Source organism: Andrographis paniculata, unplaced genomic scaffold (assembly GCF_009805555.1).
Source record: "Andrographis paniculata isolate CXL003 unplaced genomic scaffold, ASM980555v1 Contig34END, whole genome shotgun sequence".
Classification (NCBI taxonomy): Eukaryota; Viridiplantae; Streptophyta; class Magnoliopsida; order Lamiales; family Acanthaceae; genus Andrographis; species Andrographis paniculata.
The window spans coordinates 5,537,970-5,559,350 of record NW_026137567.1 but is presented as its reverse complement, the minus strand read 5'-3'; the positions used below and the strand labels follow the sequence as shown (position 1 = coordinate 5,559,350).

Below are 21,381 nucleotides of genomic sequence, written 5' to 3'. Positions count from 1 at the left end.
AAGCATGATTAAAATCTGTTGTCCAATTAGCCCTCCTCTCCCCACTCCCAATTAATGACCCATTCATCATCACTACTGTCTCCAGCATCTCCATCTCATGATGATCACAATCTGATTATTGTTGTATCTATCTATCTATATATATATATATATATGTTCCTGGAAATCAGGACCATCAAACATGTGTCTTACTCAAAACTCACAGCCCAGATCATATATATAATCCCAAAAGTGCTGTATACATACTGAATTGTCATGACAAATTAGGGTTTGGTGTCCGAAATTCTGACCACCATAGAATTTGGTCTCATCGCATCATTATTATATATCATCATCGCCATCGTCATTGCACACTGTCTCTTTGTCTGCCTGCCTGTCTGTCTGTCTATGTGAGGGACCATGACTGACTGCAACAAGAAAATTGAAGAAGAAGAAGAAGTTCTTGCACGGATATCCTTGATCACTTTGTAATTAATGGCCCAGAAAACTACATATGTCTTCGATCGTATAATAATGGAGTTATAGCTTAAACCCCAACAGAATGTTGGCCTTCTGCACTCATCATATTTACTCTTCTTCTTCTTCTTGTTTGCTTGCATCATATCATATCCTCCATCGGATCATTTTTTAATTTATTAAACTTCAATTCTTGTGCAAATTGCTTTCGTAAAAACACTCCTCCAAATCCAGGGCAGAATGGCCAATTTTATGCTTGTCTCTAATTTTACAAATCAACGATAATACACTAATTGAAAACAATTAATCCTAGCTATGTATATGAGTGAGATTAATTTTATATAAAAGTTATATTATCCTATATTTAATTAAACAATATATATCATGTGTTAGATATAATTTACATGTTGTATGTAGTTATAATATGAAGTTGGTCAGCACACAATATATACTGTGACCACTATAACAATGTCTTAATAAATATAAAAATAATTTCTTTTAAGTCAAATTACAAAAAAAGGGAAAGAAAAAATAAAAAAATGCATAGTCCAACTTAATTCAATTTGATATCCCCAAATTTCTCCTCAATAAATAGTGCGTAGGGTCGAATCAAGAATTGCAAACTAAAGGATATTTAAAGTATGAAATTACTATTATACCCCCTGAGACCAGAAGCTGGGGCGTCGCCATCTTCATCGACCCGTGTCACTAATTTAGTGCTGTTTTGCCAAAACCCACCCCCACCCCACCCCATCCCATCCACTACATATATATATATCTACACACAATTTAACCACTCCACCCCCAAATTCCTGCCATGCACCCCCACCCCTCCCACTAAACAAACCTCGCCGGCGGCGCACATGGCTATTTGCCGGGGACATCTACTGGCTGCGGCGGCGGCGGTGGTGCTGTACTTCGCGGCGGCGGACCCGAACGACGAGCTGTGCTTGACCCGGCTGAGCGAGTCCCTGGAGGATCCGACCCGAAAATTGCAGAACTGGAGTAAAGCTACCTTCGCAAACCCTTGCCAGGGATTCAATTCCTTCCTCCAGGGCGCCACCTGCAACAATGGCAGAATCTACAAGCTCTCCCTCCCCAACCTCTCCCTCAAAGGCACCATCTCCCCCTTCCTCTCCAACTGCACCAATTTGCAGGCCCTCGACCTCTCCTCCAACCAGATCGCCGGCGACATCCCCGCCGACTTACAGTACCTCGTCAATCTCGCCGTCCTCAACCTCTCCTCCAACCGCCTCGCCGGCGCAATTCCGCCGCAGCTCGCTCTCTGCGCCTACCTCAACGTCATCGATCTCCACGACAACCGCCTCTCCGGCGCCATCCCGCAGCAGCTGGGGTTGCTCGTCCGCCTCGCCGTCTTCGACGTGTCGAGCAATGAGCTGTCCGGTCCGATTCCGCCGACGCTCGGGAACCGGACCGGGAATCTGGCCCGGTTCAATGCCAGCTCCTATTTGGGGAACAAGGGCCTGTACGGATACCCTTTGCCCCCCATGAAGAGCAGAGGTTTGTCTGTTTTGGCCATTGTCGGAATCGGACTTGGGAGTGGCTTTCTCAGCCTTGTCCTCAGCTTCACCGCCGTCTGCATCTGGTTGAGATTTACAGACAAGAAATTGGCCGATGAAGACGAAGGCAAGATCAGCCAATTGATGCCTGATTATTGATTCATTAATTAATTCATTACTGCAGATTATATGATCATTTCTTTTAGAGATAATACTTGCTATTGATTCAATTAATTTTGCAGGTATGTATGCTTAGTTAATATAATGATTAAGAAAATTAGCACAAGGGTGTGATCACATGGGCTAATGATGACCATAAACATCAACAATGTCTTGTTTCTTTATGCTATTTATCTTGCTGACATTTTTATGAAAGTTATATTGTCAGTCTCTCTTTTCTTTTCAATAAATAAAATGATACTAATAAATCTGATTCATTAAAACCATTTACAAGAAAGTTGGGGGAAGTTTGGCAGAGAGTTGGGTGAGTTTTAAGATTATGTTTGAAGTAATTAATTACTGTTTGGAAATTAAAAGGGACAAAAAGAACAAGAACTCGAGAAGAGTGGAGTTGGGCAGGGCAGACAAGATTATTTATTAGCTCGTTGGTGATGTTTTATTACATTAATGCATGTACAATCAATCAATCAAATCAAATCTAAACCAGTTCAACACTTACAATACAAGTCGACTCAAATTATTAACAGAATGTGGTCCTTGACCTTCATTGCAGTACTTGTTGTACCTCACATTCATCAATACCAATGTTGTAGTAGCAGTGATAGTACTACTACTCTTCGAATTTCTCAATTTGATTATTATTATTATATTATATTTTTTTTTTTTGGGTGCCCTTAATGCTTGAAAAAAAGAAAAGAGAGCCGTTGCGCCGAAAGCAAAGGAGGAAGTCAAAAAAGTTTGGGGGAATGAACTGATAATGGATGTCCAGTTGAATTTTATCAATCATCATGTCCAGTTGAAAGGTACAAAGGGGTTTGTTTGGCATATAATTTCTTTTTTATTTGTATTTTATTTAATAATTTGTATTAAAAATCAATAATTAAATAATAATAAAAAAATATAGTTGATAAAAGAACAACCCAAATATATCCAAGAGATTTGTAGTTAAGGCATCCGCATCAGAATGGAATTGGGCTTTGTACGCTAATTCTAGCCCAATAAATTAAGGCCCATTACACGATATTTTATAATTTGCGTTCAGATTGAATTGAAATTGGAATGTTCCTTGTTTTAGTTAGGGTTTAACAGCGCCCTCGTCTTCCCTTCTTCTTGTTAGGGGTTTTTTTCGCTAAACCCTGAACCCGTCGATTAAGCGATTCAGTATTGTTCGCCTCGGAAATTGAGTTCTTCACATCTGTTATTGTTATAGAGGCAGTTTTTTTTTATCGTCATTTGGATAAACGACATTGGAATAACCATGGTTATAGCAGAAGAAAAAGAAGTGGATGCTGAGGTGCAGAGCTTCGAAGAATTGGGGCTGGATGCGCGCCTCATCCGTGCCCTTACTAAGAAATCAATCGAAAAGCCAACACCAATTCAGACCGTGGCCATCCCTCTTATACTCGTAATTTTATTTTATTTCTTTAATGTCTTCGCCCAATTTCATCAGCTAATTTTCTTGATTAATGTTTTTAGTTTAATTTGTATTTTCTGCGACTGTGTTTTAACAGGAAGGCAAAGATGTGGTAGCCCGGGCGAAAACTGGTTCCGGGAAAACTTTAGCTTACTTGCTTCCGCTACTTCAGAAGCTTTTCGTTGATTCAACTTCGAAAAAGAACAGTGCCCCAACTGCGTTTATTCTTGTTCCTACTCGAGAATTATGCCAGCAGGTACTTGTCTTCGAACCGTTTTCACAAGCCTGCAATTATTTTTTATTTTTTTCTGGTGCTAAATGTCTGTTTTGTAATTTGTTTTTCAGGTTTTCTCTGAAGTGACGTCGCTAATTGAATTATGCAGAGTGCAGTTAAGAGTTGCTCAGCTGACGAGTGCAATGTCTGATTCTGATTTGGTCGGTAAATATAGCTAATCATAGTTTCTGCAGCTTGACGTATTTTGATTTGATTATAATGTGCTATAATTTTTTAAAATGACCCTTGTTAAATATTTTCTCAGAAAACATCTTTGGCTGGGCTTCCCGACATTCTTGTATCTACTCCAGCTTGCGTACAAACATGCCTGAAGAAAGGCATTCTTCAAGCTAAAGCACTTCAAGAATCGCTTTCAGTTCTTGTCCTAGACGAGGTCGACATTTATCCCACTTACTGCCTAACTTCATTCTTTGAAGTAGTGGAAGATTTCCTTGTTAGGACGCTTGCAATTTTTCCAAATCTAGTCGGATGTCAGTATGTGTATAATATATAATATTTGTATCATCCTGGATACTGAAAACATGGTGTCGATCATCATATTATACTCCTTTCAATGTTTTTGAGTTCATTACAGTAAGATGCTAGTTTAATTGTTGGGTAATAATTCAGATTCTTATAAGTTGTTGACATAGAAAGTTGAATTGATATGGATCTAGATTTATTATGGATACAATTTATTATATAATCTAGGGAAAATATGTTCAATTTTCTCTGAAATAATAATTTGAGGTATCTATAGTATCTGTAGTTTTGTTTGTACGCTACTGTCAATTGGCATGAAGCATGTAAGAGGAATTTAGCACTTTTTCATAGCTCTATATGCTTAGGCTGTATGATAGTTGTATGATTTCAATGGTATTTATTTAAATTTAATTTTTAAATTTTTATTTGTAAATAACACAGGCAGATCTACTCTTGTCATTTGGATATGAGGGAGATCTAAAAGCACTGACAACACATATTCCGAAGCGTTGCCAATGCCTTCTTATATCAGCTACTTCAAGGTGGCGATAATTACTTTGTAATCATTACAACCTTTTTATGGTTATATTTGCTAATATCTATATGTTCATCAGCTTGACTACCCTCAAGGTGATGGCTATAAATGTTAAATGTGTGCACATACAAATCCCAAACTTGATCTTTATTTTTTTGATGCATGCTTAATGTACGTTGTCCACGAGACCAACACTGTGTGCATTCATGTATGTGTGTTTGTAAACTATTTATTTTGTCCATATATTTATATCTAACAATTGGGTGAATGAAGAACTAGTAATTGTGAGCTCTGAAGTCTCTTTTCATGGATATTTTGCAGTGCTGATGTTGAAAAGCTGAAAAAGCTTATGTTGCATAATCCTTACATTCTAACATTACCTGAGGTGGGAAATGTAAAGGATGATATCATCCCCAAAAATGTTCAACAATTTTATGTAAGTTTTCCTGTACATTAGAATTTCACATAGTACTTTCTACCTAGATCGGCCATTTAATGTTGTTGATGTTGTTGACAGAAGTATTTTTTCACATATATCTCATTACAAATTTAGTGTTTCTTGTAATGAACAATAAGCTTCTATTGCGTTGATATATATATATATATATATTTTTTATGAAGATTTCATCAAGTGCCGGAGACAAGCTTGTACATATACTTGCCCTTTTGAAGCTGGAGCTCATTCAAAAGAAAGTGCTGATTTTTGCTAATTCAACTGACACGAGTTTTAGGTTAAGGCTGTTTCTCGAGCAGGTAAAGTTGTTTGATTAGATAACTGTACAAGGATAGGCCTGTCATCTTCTATTTTATTTTATTTTTCAGTGGCACTAAAGAAGTTTCTATATTTTTAGTTACCTAGGTGCAATATGGATTATTTTTATGTTGGATTGATATCTCTTAATTCAGTCCAAATTTAAGCTGGGGAATTGGCTTTCTTATTCTAGTTATTTAATGTGCCTTTTTGAGGCGTTTATCTTGTATTAGATGTGCTTTCCCTGGATGGGTAAAGACTCTGCACAAGTTCTGAGGATATAATATATATTTTAGCTGAGGCATAATTCTTGTTATATTTTTTCCATGAACTTGGAATCATGACCCTGATTGTTGTTATGATCTTTCAGTTTGGAATCAAATCTGCTGTTTTAAATTCCGAACTCCCTCAAAACTCACGTCTACATATTCTCGAGGTACTTGATTAAATATCAATTTGTTGAAGTTTGTTGATCCAAAGTTTTATTTCACGTGCTGGTATATCTACTTGGACTCATTATTAACTTTTCAAATAGCAATTCAATGCTGGGCTTTTTGATTATCTTATCGCGACGGATGAAAGTAAATCAGAAGAAGAGCAGAATCCAAAACAAAGTCATGCTGCTACAAAAAAATCTAAGAAGAAATACAAACAGAAGTTTGATGCAGAATTTGGTGTAGTAAGAGGGATAGACTTCAAAAATGTGCACACGGTGAGTCCATATCTGCTGAAGGTGCAGGTTTTTAATCTTGTTTTTTCAGTTTTGTTCTCCCGTAGTTGTCAAATTGCTTGCTACCTATCCGGTTATATCTGGGTTATTCTTTTGACTACAATTAATTGAAATGGCTTAAAATTGAAATATATTGTCCTAATTTTACTTGGAGCAGTTAAAGTGTGGATTTATTGAAACTTGAATATTGTGAGGTCATGTGGGATCTGCTACTAGAAGAAAAAATCCATATTTTGGTTGAACTTAAAGAGGTTATAAGTTTGTTACAGAATTTGTATAAGCTAACATTTACGATGTGGTGAATCCTTATTGGTTAGTTTTAAATACTTTCTGCTTTTTCATTTGGTGCAAGAAATGTACATGTCCAATATTCTTGCAATTGTAAATGTTGAGAATTCCAGGATTGCCTATAGAACAATATAAGCTCAACTACTCACCCGCAAAGGTTATTTGCTTGAAATATCTAACCTCACTTCCAGCTACAGTCATCTCAGAAATTTATTTATGAATGTATGAGTTCTCCTGACAAGCCAGTCACATTTGCCTCCCTTTTATTTCTAACTTCAACGTTTTGTTTAGTTCCTAGGAATGGTTTTTCTATACTCGCATGCTTTTCATATGGATCATTATTTTATGATTTATTTATTATACTTATGTAATTGGCATTTATACCTCATACGTGCTTGATATTACTCTTTCCAGGTAGTGAACTTTGATATGCCTAAAACTGCAGCTGGTTATGTGCATCGCATTGGACGTACTGGAAGGGCATACAACACTGGTGCATCAGTCTCTCTAGTAAGATCCTTAATCTGTAATTCTAGTTTCTCCCCATAAAACTCAAACAGCTGGTTGATTGAGTATTTAAAACCTTTTTTTTTCCCAACACAGTGCAAAATGCTCATTGTTTGATTTGTTCTTACTCCTGGAATAGGTTTCTCCTGAGGAGATGGAAATTTTTGAAGAGATCAAATCTGTTTTGGGTGAAAACGACAGTGAGGATTCAAAATTTATTGCTCCATTCCCTCTGCTTACAAAGAATGCTGTGGAGTCCTTACGGTATAGAGCTGAGGTAAATTCAATTCTCTATGTTTTCCACTTGTCACAATTTTTTTCCCTTAAAAAACATCAAATTAAATATTAAATATTTAGTTTTTATATTATATTAAATATTAATTTTATATTCAAAACATCATATCAAACAACTATTAAATTCAAGATTTTACTATTCAAATCAAAACCACCAAACATCTGCTTTTAAACAAACCTGTTCTGTGGGTGGGGTTTCATAATTCTCCTGCATGCCTGAAAAACAGACATCTATCCTCTTTGAGGGTGCACAAATTTATGTTGCTTGCGGTTTATGATTTACTAGATATGAAATTTGCTGCATAACTTAAAGATGATATTTTCTGCGGTGCCTGGCTCTTTATTTTCTGTAGTGAGAGATGATGAAAAACTTTATAAGTATTGGGTTCTTGCCTACTAAGTGGCTAACATGAACTGTTTTGAGTTTAGTTTTTAGGGCAAACACTACACTGCATAAACTCTATCTTTTGTTATTTCCAGGATGTTGCAAGAAGTGTAACAAAAATTGCAGTGAGGGAATCACGAGCACAAGATCTAAGGAATGAAATCCTCAATTCTGAAAAGTGAGTTATCCTTGCAAGGACTTCTGAAAGAAATACTGAGGTTCTTAGTCGTAGTCTTGACATTTTGTTGAATCTTCTAATGGGATTTGGTCATTTCCTTCTTGCAGGTTAAAAGCTCATTTTCAAGATAACCCGAGGGATTTAGGTAAGAATATACTTGAATCATATCAATGCTCTGTCGGGTCCATATCAAACTTTCTAAATATTTAACAATTGCTGTATCACTGCTGCCTGCATTTAAACAGACCTGTTGAAACATGACAAAGTACTTAGCAAGAAAGCCCCGGCTCCCCACCTACGTGATGTGCCTGAGTACTTATTGGACCCAACTACAAAGGAAGCTAGCAAGATCGTAAAGCTAGCTAGAGCAGCCATGGGAAATCCCAACCGTAAACCCCATAGAGGATCTAGAGGGAAGTCCAAAAAAAGTCGGGATCCTCTGAAAACATTCTCTGCTGAGGTAAAAATTATTATACTCTTCATTCTGACCATTTAGTCCATCTTGTGCATTTGCTATTTCCCCAACAACTTTATTTAATGGAAAATTCATTATGACACCCGATGAAGCCCTGTTGGTAGATGATAGATTTGACTCATCACCTTCAATTGTCAAAACCACACAGCATGCTAGTAGTTTCCAAATCATTTTCTTGTCATATGTGACTTAATACGAGTCTGTATGTTGGGTACATGATCCATTGTCAATCATATTTATTAGATTTGAGAAGAGCTTGGTGGGTGCAATCTTAACAAAGTCATCTTGTTGCAGGGGCCAAAGCGGACACAAAAGGCTGGGATGAAGAGGAAAGCTCAGGACAGAGATGGCGAATTTTCCATTTCATAATAGTAATATATATGGATGATTAATTTTTGTTTTTGGTAGAAGCTTACCTTCCTCAAAAGTGGGAATTTGTCATGTTGCAACGATTGTATTCTGTATTTAGGTAATTATATTGATTTAAATTACACTCTTCAATTCGAGCTCCATTGCACCACTAAAATTACCCAAGGGAAAAAAAAGAGAACATGGCTTCAATCTTCCTTTAATTTTATGCGCTGAGAGTATCAACAAATTTTATTCCTAGTAGAAGTTAACTGTGTGATGAACAAAAAATTATTATTATTAGTATCACCCCAATAAAGAAATATGCACTGCTGATGTCGTTTCAGAAAACACGATTTCGCGCAATAAATGAAAGTCGTGTTTCTGGTCGGCGGACTCTTTTCTTTTGTTGCCTTCTTGATTTGATGCATCGCCGGAAACCAACGCGGTTGAGTTGATCGCGTTTTGAACTGTTGGCCTTTTTTTCCTCGCTCACTGCTCGTAAGGAATCAGTACCAGATGGCGAGAACCATACGGCAGCTGCATTCGCAGCTTTCCCTGAAGTCGCTGTTAATGCCGCTGCTAAACCCTTGTTCATCATCATCGTCATCAGCCCCCTCAAGACTTCCTTCGCAGTTTCCTCCTTTTTCTTATTTTTTCTCCAGCTCGCCAATTTTACAGAGAAAGCACGTTGATCAGGAAGATGATGAATGCAACGGCGATCCCGATGCCCCGCCCAGGCTTTTCGTGATACAGCCCAGGATCAGACCCGAAGCCCATTTGAAGTCGAAGCTTGAGGAGGCGTTGAATCTTGCCAATTCTCTTGAACAACAGCGCGATGGGTTTTATGCGACCGACTTTTTGGAAAAGGATATGCCACCTCATCTTGTAGTTCAGAACCCTGCAGCCAAATCACCTCGGGCAGGTTCATCATTTTATCCCTGCTTGTTACTGTTTCTTCTGTTGCTATGTTTCCTTCTAATGATTATATAATATTTCTGTTATTACATAGCCTAAATGATCATATAATTTAAGCTTATTAGGGCATACTGTTTTTAACATTTGTTGGTTTTAGACTCTTTTTTGTAGTTCTTCATATGCTGTCCTGAAAATTGAAAACTTAGATTCCAATGTGACTCTCTATCTTTTAATTTTTGAGTTTAGATTACAAATAATGGTAATAGCAATTGCACTTGTTGAAGCCTTGTCGACTGCATTAGGGTTTGTATTTACATCTAATGATTTCACAGACACATATTTTGGAATTGGGACGGTGAACAATGTAAAGTGCAACATATATGATTTGGACTCAAAGGTAGGAATGTAATGTTTGAACTCTGTAGCAATTCATTGGAACATTTCATCAATCTTGTGAACATAATGGATTAAACTTTTCATTTTTCTTATTCTATGGACAGGATGGAGTAGACGCTATTTTTGTGAATGCTATCCTCAGTGGTGTTCAGCAACGGAATCTTGAAGTGTGATTTATCTATCTGAATATATGTATATATATATATATATATTGTCGGCTTACTGTGAAAGTAATAATTATGCTGATTCCATATGTTCATGCTTCACAGCGGGCCTGGGGTAAACCTGTTCTAGATCGTGTTGGACTTATAATAGAGATCTTTAATGCTCATGCTCAAACAAAGGAAGCCAAACTGCAGGTAATCTTGTAATCTGCTGTCCTATTCCTGTTTGGCTAAACTAATGAGTTTAGCATTTTTACGACTCATTTTTTTTTGAAAAAAAAAATTACAGGCTGAATTAGCAGCTCTTATGTACAAAAGAAGTAGGCTTGTACGAGTTCGCGGTCCTGATGGGCGTTATACATTTGGTGGTACTGCAGAAGCTGAAGTTGTTAGTGCTAGAGGGCAAGTATATTTACCAATCATAAAGTTCCTAATTATTTAAATGAATGTGTATGATATACACTACTTTCCGAAAATTCTTCTAACTATTTTTACTTCTAACTATAATCACTTAGGTATTATGTTGATTATGTATACCGTATTGGTTTACAGGAGAGGAAGTGGTGGGCGTGGCTTCATTAGTGGTGCTGGAGAAACTGAACTTCAGCTTCAACGGCGGAGGTCTTTTCTAATTATTTAGTATACAGATTGTGGCTTTTCAAGTAATATTTGTACTTTTTGCCACTTGGAGTGATTTTTTTACTCTTCATGAATTATGTTTTCTGTGTTACTATTTTGGAAACTGTCATTTTTTGTACTTGCAATCTTGAATTCCTTATATTAACTGAATGCCATGAAATATATGCAGCTTATAACCCTATCCATGCCTTCCCTTCACCCTTGCCAATTGAATTGGTCGAAGACATTACATAAATCTTCTATTGTAGATGCTTTATTGACAATATTACCCACCCATAGTTTTACCATCTCCCGCATTACATGTTGATAGCTTTCAAAATTATCTGGATGCATCAGGGCTGTTGCTCTGGAAGGATCTACGGGGGCATAAGTCTAATGAGCAGTGACCTTATGGATAGATAAAAAAAAATGAAAATCCTGTGATTCTGAGAATGCATCATAGAAGTATTTGTTTGTCAAACTTTATAGTTGATGAGAATTTCATTTTACTTATTTTTTTGTTTTAGAATATTGGATCGACGAAAGAAGTTATTATCTGAAATCCAAGATGTTCGGAGGACTCGAGCTATGCAACGTGCAGCTCGAAAAAGACAGGGAGGGGCGCCAGGGCAAGAAATTGCTACAGTTGCTGTTGTTGGCTATACAAATGCTGTAGGTGGCTCATAGTCATGTTTACATACTTCCAACTGATGCAGCATAATATTAATTCACGATCCATTTTTTGACTTCTTTCAGGGAAAGTCTACATTAGTTAGTGCACTATCAAACAGCTATATGTATTGTGATGATCGGTAAGGCAAAGGAAAGGGAGTCCTTTCTGTTGCAAGTCATTAAATTTCGGTGCTCTTATGCTCTGCATCTCATTGCTCGGATTGATTTCTATACATGCGTGTGTTCGAGAGCTCATCCAATGGTTGGTACCTTACAATGTTATTTTCTTCTTGTCAGATTGTTTGCAACAGTCGATCCAAAATTAAGCAGCGTGATTCTTCCGTCTGGGTAATACTTTTTGCACTATAACCTTATAAATGTTTCTTTCTACCTTGGTAAGCTTTCCCCGTCTTGTTATTAATCGAATGCTTAATATTTAGGAGGAAAGTGCTCCTTAGTGATACAGTTGGGTTCATCTCAGATTTGCCTGTTCAGGTAGCTTTCAGCACTTAGCGGCAAATATATTCTCTTGTCTTCATGCAGTATGTGACGTGACTGAAATTTCATTTCGCAGCTTGTAGAAGCATTTCACGCTACTTTAGAAGAGGTCGTTGAAGCTGACATGCTTTTGGTATGAATTGATAGTGCCATAGTTATTGTTGTGATCCAAAGTTGGTGTAATTCAAGATGTTTAACAGTTTCTGAAATGTTGCAGCATGTGCTGGACTCGAGTGCTCCAAATCTCGATGAACACCGTAAATCTGTAATGGAAGTCCTTGTGAAGATAGGCGTGTCAGAGGACAGGCTCCGGAACATGATTGAAGTTTGGAACAAGGTACATGACCTCATTTTGTGTTTACTTTCCGGAAATGTAAGAAAAGCTAGGGAAATTGAGTGCTGAATTGTCGGTTCCTCCAAAATCTTTAAGGTTGATCTCCTGGATAAGGAATTCGACAGAGGTGGACCATGTGACAGCAGTTTCACAGGCGAAGAAGAAGAAGAAGAAGAAGAAGAAGAAGAAGAATTTGATTCTGCAGCCTGCGTGACAACTGATCAGGCTGAGAATGAACAAGATATGCAAACTGAGCTTTCCGAGAATCTTGAAGATGGTGTCTATCTCGAACAAGTTGATTGTGCCGACGATTGGCTCTCAGGCGAGGATGAACAAGACTCTCTGTTCGAGTACAATATTCACTCCACAGGACGTGATATGGCGAACCATCAACAATATGAGATATCAGTGGACCGTAGCGTAGATTCCCACGATTCTCGATCTCTATCCAGCCCAGTCAAAGTGTCTGCGGTAACTGGAGTTGGGCTGCAAGAATTGCTAGAGGTAATTGACGAGAAATTGGGACAATGTAAAGCAGTGGAAAGGAACATCTTCAATCGAAAGTGGCGCCCGCCGCGCACAGAAAACAACGAGATAGCTGCCGCCGCCGCTGTCGTCAAGCAGAGGATGTACGACTGAAGCCATAGCTGCTGTTCTTCCTGATCAACAAAATTGATTTGGTTTTGGAACATCATATCATGTCGAGACACAAGAACATGGCGTGCTGAGCAGTGGGGGATCATTATATTATCCAATTTTTGATTGTTTACTGATTTAGTTCATAGGAAATTAATGTCTGAATTGTTTCTTGAAGGTGGCAAAATTGGCAAGTAGCTGCTACACAATGCCCAGCTGGGTCTTTTCATCAGCAATTCAATCAGGCAACCAACATTATGCCATTTCTGTTCTGTGGCAACACCAACACCAACATGGGTTATTATCATTATTATTTATCCTCAAATCAATTTTCTTGATCTACAAATTTGTTCGACATAAACTCGTGCTATTTCTCCACCTGGGATGACACAATTTCTTGCCAGAATTAATATCGTACGTACACGTCAGAAATTGATTAAAATGATTATTACCATTAATGCTGAAGACTGCCTGTTATGGTCTTTCTAATTTCTTGTGTGTTGCAATATATATATATATATATATATATAGTTAATTTGTTTAAATTTTTTTCTGGGCATATCATATGGTCAGTATATATAAGGCCAAGATTCTGAATTGGGGCCCTGTCTGAAACTGAAACTGAAACTGATGGGGCAGTTGAGACCAAATAAATTAGGTTTGACGTTAAATTTCTGGAATATATTGTTACCTCTTGACAGATAATTTAATTTATGATTTACTAATATTTAATAAATGTCATATTGGCTTTGAGCTGTTTTGGTGAATATGGAGTATTATTTTTCAATACAATGACTTGCATGGTAGTGTCCATATTGACAACTAATTGTGCCCTGCATTGCACTATTAAGTAAAAGTTGTTGAAAATCTTATTCAACCATAGGACCACTATTTCTTGGAAATTGAAAAAGTTGTTGCGAATTAATATTAAATGGCAATATTATATTTATTTAACATTCAAATGTGAAAATTGTTATTAATGTTAGACTGATATGATATTAAAATTAAATTAAAACCAGTATGGTTTTTTTATTTATTTATTAATATTAATATTATTTACGGAACACAACCATATATACTTGAGCTTTTTTTTTTTTTTGGTTAAATTAAATTATTCACGACACCGAAAATATATTAAACTATTAAATATAGGTTATATATATTGACTTTAAATTAAATTCAACACGTACTTAATTTGACTTTAAACACCTATATGGATCCTTTCCTTGTTTGATTTAATTAAATTAAATTTGTGTCTTGCATGACTTTTGGTAGTCACACGTCAACCACTTCAGAATTAGTTTAGTATATATTTGCTTTCATGCATGCTGACTTCAAAATTTCCATGCACTACGTAAATATCTTAGCTTGAAGTATATATATATATATATATAATTACTTAATTAATTCCCATGACCTCCAACTTGGCTTTTAGAAAGTGACAATACTGCAATTTGATTTCTTTTCAACCATTACTACCAAGCATCATAATCAATGACACATGCTCGATATATATATATATATATATATATAGTAAATAATTGATTGGTAAATAGAAAAATAAAAAATGATATATATTGGGGGAGTTGGGACCTAGTTGAATAAAAAAGAGGGAGCAAAGGGTCCATGGATATATGTACATATTATTGTAATTTGTAAGGAATGGAGTTAAGTGTGGTAGTCATGTTACTTGTCACTAACGTAAACATAAGCAAGTGACTATATATATCATATCCTAAAGCTCCATAACTCCATTCTTCCTCAATGCTATACATACATTTTGGGGGGTGGGGGTGGGGGGTGGGGGCACTTAAGACAAGGGTTTCACATGCCCTAATCACCCCTCCCACAACAAGCCACGTGGCCCTCCCTCAAATAATCATTGATTGTGTACTATGATCATATGATCTAATAAAATGGATCACTCCCTCCATTAATGACTATAGCTACCCTATGTTGCAAGAAATCAGTGTATATATTTGTTCTCTGCCTTAAATAATTAATTTTATGACATAAATAATTTGTTGAAGGGATGGTGGAAACAATTTTAGAGATACATTAAATTGGCCATATATATAAATGCAAGTTAATATATATATATATATAATAATTTTATTAATGGGATATATCATTTCATATTCTTGATATATATATATATTTATATATAAATGTATGTATATGGGTCTGGCCTTGTGGGTTGACAAGGAACGTGCATGTGCTCTTCTTGCTCGGTTTTCTACATGTGAATAGAATTAAAAGTCCCATATGCCTATATAACACATATAATAAATACTATTCAATAATATATATATATATATATAGATAGGAAAGGCCAAGAAAATTTTGTACATATAATGGTCCACCCTCAACAAAGTCAATATTGCATTCCTTTCTTTAATTTATTCAATTACTTCGATCTTTTAATTTTTCATTTTTGGATAAATTATATATATACATTTAGTATGTATATATGCTTAAGACATTACTCTTTCACCATTATTTTATTTTATAATTGTTTTTTAATATATAAATTCCTTTCATCCGATGTTAGAGTGTTTAATTTTTTATTGGGTTTGTTTGTTTAGTGTTTTGGTTGAATGTATTTTTTTTTTTTATGTAATATATAAGAAATCATGTCGATAATATAAAAAATTATATTTTATACGTATATTATGCTTATGCCACTTTGTTTGGGTAAGGAGATTAGGGTGTACCTCAAACCCCCAAATTTTAATATTTTGATTCTATGTTTTTTCAAAAGAAAATATATATATATATTTCTCAAAAAATATCTCATTATATATTATTTCATATTTCACACAATTTTTTTTAAACCCTGCAAATCAAAAGGAACACATAATGATATTTTAATATAAAAATTTGGGAGATAAAAAGTAAAGTGAATGTATTGTAGAAAATATATTACAAGTTTGATAAAAAAAAAAAAAGTGTGATATGATAAGTAGAAAAAAAAAAGAAAGGAAAACATAGTGATGAATTGATTATTATTTGTTAAAATAGAGATAATAAAATTATTTTCTATAAATGAATTGTATATAAGTTTAATAGACAAAAAAAATGAAATCTAAGAAAATTATAACCGACAGAGAGAGTATTTCATACTAAATATTAACTTTTTGTAAAAAGATAAAAGATATACTCCCCTAATCAAATGGACTCTTTGGGGTTTTTTTTAATAGATTAAGAAATAATAGTTGTTTATTAGTTAGTGAGGGTGTATAAGATTTTTTGATATTTTTACTTGATTTTATGTATAAAGTAAGTATATATGTAATATTATGTTTGTAATTTTTATAACAAATGGAATACTCCCTTCGTTCCATAAGAATGATACCATTTTCTATTTTTGTTCGTCTCAAAACAAGGATACCATTTCCTAATTTAGTAACTGTACTACCTATTTAACATAATAAATACCCTTACAACTTATAATATATTACACAAATGTCATCACTTTTATAACATACCATACTAATAGGGGTATTTTCGTCTTTTTATTGCATACTAATATTATAATACTAATAGTAAAAAATTTATGTAAAAAAAACAAACGACGCTCTTCTTGTGGGACGGAGGGAGTATATATTAAATTTGTATTTTTCATTAGAATTGTTGACTGAGTGATGAATGATAACTTCACTTAATACCAATTGATTTTAAGTTAGAGTTTGGAATCACTTCTTAATAAAAATATTACATTGAACTTCAATATTTTTTTTTTTTTTTATATATTACATCAGTAAACTATTTTTATTTATTTATTTATTTTACTATAGTAAATACACTCAAAATTTAAAAATACTTGGACACCATATTTAATTAGAGTGATAGATGAACGTTATTGTCCCAGTCCCAGGTGTCGACGAGTGTCCATTGCAAAGTCAGAAAGGGTTGAATCAACCTATCAACTCTGCCTCTGTGTGGTTAGGCAGAAAAAGACATGAATGAATGATCATGTAATGTATATATATATATATTACATTACAGTCAGCTTATACAATAGTCAATATATAATTAATTAAATTAACTAAACACAAGACCATGGTTAATGTAACCATGTCTGCAAATTCAGTGTCATCTAATCCTACCTCAATCAAATCAATCACACAAAAATACAATTCTTGTCCCTTTTAATTACCACCTTAACAAAAACACACAAGTCACAAATACAACCAAAATATTCTGACCAAGGATTTAGCTGGATAGCTAGGATCGATCTAATTCAAAACAAACAAACAAAATCGATATATATATATATATATATTCCATTATTATTATTTTATTTTTATTAATACTATAATTTATTCCCCAAATCGGCGTCTAATTTCTCATCGATTTGGAAAATCAAATAAAATCACCTTTTCATTGAATTTTTTAAAGTTAAAGATTCGATCTGCTAGCTCGCCTTGACTATTTAATATCATAATATAATTAATAATTATCTTCACTTTTCATTTAGGGTTTATTATAACTCACACAATATAATATATATATATATATATATAGTTATATATGGGTCTAGCTTTCTCAATATGTTATTAAATTATTTTTAAAAAATAAGGAAAGATAATTTATGAAACCTACAAGATTCCCATATCACCCTTGGAAGATTTTGCATTTATGGAGAAATTTCATCATACCATATAGAGAGAGATATAATAATTAATTCGAGCTTATTAAATTTATATTTCATGGGTTTAAAAAATCAATTAGAACAAAAATCAGGCCCTCCAAATCAGAGACTTCCCCTAGATCACACATTAATGTTCACCTACTATGATATATTTTATTCTAACCAACCAAATTTCAGTTATTATATTTTGAGTTCTCTTATTTATATATTTATGGGTTTACTACTTTATTACAAAGAAAATCCTTGGTCTAAATTAAATAATATCTAATACTAACGGCAGAGTCACTGGTTTTCTAATAATTAATTAGAAATATCCAAAAGCGTTATAATTAAAAACCACGATTACGTATATAAATTTACTTTCCTTTTATTAGGCGGCCAAAATATGAACAGTCAATTCGTTAAGAGGAAAAGGGGAGAACACAAGGAGTTGACTTTGGGTTATTGCATTAATTAATTAATTAATAAATTTAATTTTGGGAGGATAAATAAAAATAAATAATACTAATACTTACGAGAGGAAATTTTATTAATGAAAATAACTGAAAAGGAAAGGAAGGGTAACGGTCGACAAAGAAGTAAGAGATGGGCCCATCTGGGCGGGAAATATTTGGACCAAACCACGATTGTAGGCCCGGTTGTGTATGGGCTTTGTTCCTTTTTAACTGTTGGTTTTTTACCATACCCCTCACTGTAATAAATAAATACACGGCTGCTTGGTTCTTTAAAATAACGATGAGAATAAGGTATTTTTAAAAGGATTGAATTTGACTGGAGTTAAAAGTTTATATATATTTAATTTGATAATTTGAGAAATAAATAAATAAATAAAATTGATGAATGTTGGTTGCCATACAAAAACCAAACCTTAGAAAACGACCAAGTAAAATAAAATGATATATATATATATATATTTATTTATCTAGAAAGAAATGAGCTTCAGTGAGTAAGAAACATACTGGGACACCTGACGTGACGTTTTTTTTTTACAATTGCCAGGCTGCTCTCTCTCTCTTCTTTCTCTCTCTGAATATGTATATATACCCACGTCGCTGCATAACAATTCTCACAAGTCTCCAGTCTTCTTTCTCTCCTACTACATTATTATTCATACACATATTTCTCTCTCCAGCTACAAACCTGCGAGCACTGGATTTTTGACGTCATTTCAACTGTTGATATATATATATAGCAGCAAAGCTAAGTGAGTAATAATTAATTAATAGTGTCTCAGGATCGATCGAAGAATCAGGAAAAATGACGCTGTCGAAGAAGGCTACCTGTAATTCTCATGGCCAAGATTCTTCCTACTTCCTGGGATGGCAGGAGTACGAGAAGAACCCCTACGATGAGGTTCGAAACCCCAACGGGATTATCCAGATGGGGCTTGCCGAGAATCAGGTATTTATTAAATCAAATCAATTCAATTATGATTAATTTAATTTAATCTAATCCCATTATGTATCTATCTATATGCAGCTGTCGTTCGATCTGCTGGAATCATGGCTGGCAGAAAACCCCGACGCCGCCAGCTTCAAGAAAAATGGAGATTCCATTTTCAGGGAGCTTGCTCTTTTCCAGGATTACCATGGTCTTCCTGCTTTCAAGAATGTAAGCACCATGCACCACCCTATTTTTATAATTAATTTGTTTATATATATCTAACAAGTTGAATTGAAAATTTTCTTACAGGCACTGGCGCAATTCATGGCAGAAATCCGAGGAAACAAAGTCAACTTTGACCCCAACAAACTGGTGCTCACTGCCGGCGCCACGTCAGCCAACGAGACACTCATGTTCTGCCTCGCTGAGCCCGGCGAGGCCTTCCTCCTCCCCACCCCATACTACCCTGGGTAAGAATTAATAACTTTTAACATTAATCAATTAATAATTAATAATAAATATTTATAGTAATTAATTAATTAATTAATCAAATTACCAATGCAGCTTCGACCGAGACCTGAAATGGCGGACCGGAGTCGAAATCGTGCCGATTCAGTGCAGCAGCTCGACCGGGTTCCGGATCACGGCGGCGGCTCTGGAAGACGCCTACAAATCGGCCCAAAAACGGAACCTCAAAGTGAAGGGCGTCCTGGTGACGAACCCATCGAACCCGGTCGGGATCACCCTGAACCGGGCCGAGCTGAACCTCCTGGTCGACTTCGCCGACGCCAAGGGCGTCCACCTCATCAGCGACGAGATCTATTCCGGCACCGTCTTCGACTCCCCCAGCTTCGTCAGCGTCCTCGAAGTTCTCGCCAGCCGCAACTTCCACGTCAGCAGCGCCACGTGGAACCGCGTCCACGTGGTGTACAGCCTGTCAAAGGATCTGGGCCTCCCGGGTTTCCGGGTCGGAGCCATATACTCCAACGACCCCCTCGTCGTCGCCGCCGCCACCAAAATGTCGAGCTTCGGCCTCGTCTCCTCCCAAACTCAGTACCTCCTCTCCGCCATGCTTTCCGACGCCAAATTCGCCAGAAATTACATCGCCGAGAACCGCCGCCGCCTCAAGGCCCGCCACGACATGCTCGTCGGCGGCCTGAAAACCGCCGCCGGCATCCCCTGCCTGGAGAGCAACGCCGGCCTGTTCTGCTGGGTCGACATGAGACACCTTCTGACCTCCAATACATTCGAAGCTGAAATGGATTTGTGGAAGAAAATCGTGTACGACGTCGGACTGAATATCTCGCCGGGATCTTCCTGCCATTGCCGGGAACCTGGATGGTTCCGTGTCTGCTTCGCCAACATGTCCGAAGACACGCTCAACCTCGCCATCCAACGGATCAAAGTGTTCGTCGATTCCATCAATTCCAGTCGAATTAATTCCAGGAATGATTCAACCAAGAATTCCAGATCGAGAAAGGCGCTCACGAAATGGGTTTTTCGACTCTCGTCGTCGTTTCACGACCGTGAACGTGAACGGTAGACGATAGTCCGCCGCCGGCGGGGTGTCTGTCGACGCGCGCCACCCATTCATTCTCTTCTTCCAAAATTTTTAACTCAATCATACCTATTGAGTTACCCATTTTTTTTTTTTTTTTTTATAAATTTGGAGTTGTTCACAGCTCTCTGGTTAGAAAAAGAGAGAGGATCGATTCGCACTCTGTCCACGTACATGGACGTGAAGTGATAATCATTCAATTTGTTATGATTAATTTTATTAATCATGTATTATTACCAAATTACAGCGTAAACATTACATATATCAAATCAATTGTAGCAATATAATTATATGTCTTTCATCATTTTTTATGCAATTCATGATACTGTAATAATCACATCATCAGCTAAATAGCTGAGCACAATGCATGCCCGATAAGTTAAACGGATCCGGTCCGATCCGATTAGGTCGGGTCGGGTCAGATTTCAGACGGCATACGTGGAAGTTGGTCGGTCGGAGAGCTGCCTAGCTTGCCGACGTTTTCTCAACGTCGGCAAACTTTTCAAACATAATACAAATCAAATTGCTTGTCCAATAGCCGACCATTAACTGTGTGTTGTCTGCCGCCGCATAAATATAATAGATATATATTTGTATATATATGAGCATACAGCAAGACATCACAGGACTATGATTATATTCATTTTGAAAATTTTGACATTGTTAATACTTTTTTCTAATATTATCAGATTAAATATTTGTTTCATCTAACTAATTATATGGAACTCTTCA

At 35.9% G+C, this 21,381-nt stretch overlaps 4 protein-coding genes across 5 annotated transcripts; all 4 read left to right on the top strand.

Moving 5' to 3' along the window:
• The first annotated feature begins 1,239 nt into the window (after nucleotides 1–1,239).
• LOC127248617 (receptor-like protein 44) lies at nucleotides 1,240–2,371 on the top strand. Its single transcript, XM_051271056.1, has one exon. It carries the CDS (start codon nucleotides 1,320–1,322, stop codon nucleotides 2,133–2,135), a length of 816 nt encoding a protein of 271 aa, XP_051127013.1. The 5' UTR covers nucleotides 1,240–1,319; the 3' UTR covers nucleotides 2,136–2,371.
• Nucleotides 2,372–3,219: 848 nt separating this feature from the next.
• LOC127248616 (DEAD-box ATP-dependent RNA helicase 16) lies at nucleotides 3,220–8,971 on the top strand. The gene is made up of 15 exons (XM_051271055.1): nucleotides 3,220–3,561; nucleotides 3,668–3,826; nucleotides 3,916–4,005; nucleotides 4,110–4,238; nucleotides 4,769–4,869; nucleotides 5,184–5,298; nucleotides 5,484–5,615; nucleotides 5,984–6,049; nucleotides 6,149–6,325; nucleotides 7,046–7,141; nucleotides 7,278–7,415; nucleotides 7,913–7,995; nucleotides 8,103–8,140; nucleotides 8,241–8,455; nucleotides 8,765–8,971. Exons 1-15 carry the CDS (start codon nucleotides 3,415–3,417, stop codon nucleotides 8,837–8,839), a joined length of 1,761 nt encoding a protein of 586 aa, XP_051127012.1. The 5' UTR covers nucleotides 3,220–3,414; the 3' UTR covers nucleotides 8,840–8,971.
• A 226-nt stretch (nucleotides 8,972–9,197) lies between these two features.
• On the top strand, nucleotides 9,198–13,290 carry LOC127248884 (GTP-binding protein At3g49725, chloroplastic). 2 transcript variants are annotated; one of them, XR_007838184.1, is made up of 14 exons: nucleotides 9,198–9,743; nucleotides 10,069–10,133; nucleotides 10,237–10,299; nucleotides 10,402–10,491; nucleotides 10,586–10,698; nucleotides 10,849–10,917; nucleotides 11,442–11,586; nucleotides 11,671–11,726; nucleotides 11,884–11,934; nucleotides 12,027–12,081; nucleotides 12,161–12,217; nucleotides 12,302–12,421; nucleotides 12,515–13,149; nucleotides 13,233–13,290. XR_007838184.1 is itself a non-coding variant. In XM_051271434.1 (13 exons), exons 1-13 carry the CDS (start codon nucleotides 9,338–9,340, stop codon nucleotides 13,055–13,057), a joined length of 1,833 nt encoding a protein of 610 aa, XP_051127391.1. In that variant the 5' UTR covers nucleotides 9,198–9,337; the 3' UTR covers nucleotides 13,058–13,290. The 2 variants fall into 2 exon arrangements, 1 of the variants encoding a protein (XP_051127391.1); XM_051271434.1 differs by having other exon boundaries at nucleotides 12,515–13,290.
• A 5,432-nt stretch (nucleotides 13,291–18,722) lies between these two features.
• Nucleotides 18,723–20,859, top strand: LOC127248748 (1-aminocyclopropane-1-carboxylate synthase 3-like). The gene is made up of 4 exons (XM_051271265.1): nucleotides 18,723–19,109; nucleotides 19,188–19,319; nucleotides 19,401–19,561; nucleotides 19,656–20,859. Exons 1-4 carry the CDS (start codon nucleotides 18,966–18,968, stop codon nucleotides 20,632–20,634), a joined length of 1,416 nt encoding a protein of 471 aa, XP_051127222.1. The 5' UTR covers nucleotides 18,723–18,965; the 3' UTR covers nucleotides 20,635–20,859.
• Nucleotides 20,860–21,381: the final 522 nt, after the last annotated feature.

Coding starts and splice junctions, on each gene's coding strand:
- LOC127248616 (XM_051271055.1), top strand. CDS start 3,415: ATGGTTATAGCAGAAGAAAAAGAAGTGGATGCTGAGGTGCAGAGCTTC. Junction 4,239..4,768: donor CAGTTCTTGTCCTAGACGAG/GTCGACATTTAT, acceptor TAAATAACACAG/GCAGATCTACTCTTGTCATT. Junction 4,870..5,183: donor CTTATATCAGCTACTTCAAG/GTGGCGATAATT, acceptor GATATTTTGCAG/TGCTGATGTTGAAAAGCTGA.
- LOC127248884 (XM_051271434.1), top strand. CDS start 9,338: ATGGCGAGAACCATACGGCAGCTGCATTCGCAGCTTTCCCTGAAGTCG. Junction 9,744..10,068: donor AGCCAAATCACCTCGGGCAG/GTTCATCATTTT, acceptor ATGATTTCACAG/ACACATATTTTGGAATTGGG. Junction 12,082..12,160: donor TCTCAGATTTGCCTGTTCAG/GTAGCTTTCAGC, acceptor TTCATTTCGCAG/CTTGTAGAAGCATTTCACGC.
- LOC127248748 (XM_051271265.1), top strand. CDS start 18,966: ATGACGCTGTCGAAGAAGGCTACCTGTAATTCTCATGGCCAAGATTCT. Junction 19,110..19,187: donor TGGGGCTTGCCGAGAATCAG/GTATTTATTAAA, acceptor ATCTATATGCAG/CTGTCGTTCGATCTGCTGGA. Junction 19,562..19,655: donor CCCACCCCATACTACCCTGG/GTAAGAATTAAT, acceptor TTACCAATGCAG/CTTCGACCGAGACCTGAAAT.
- LOC127248617 (XM_051271056.1), top strand. CDS start 1,320: ATGGCTATTTGCCGGGGACATCTACTGGCTGCGGCGGCGGCGGTGGTG.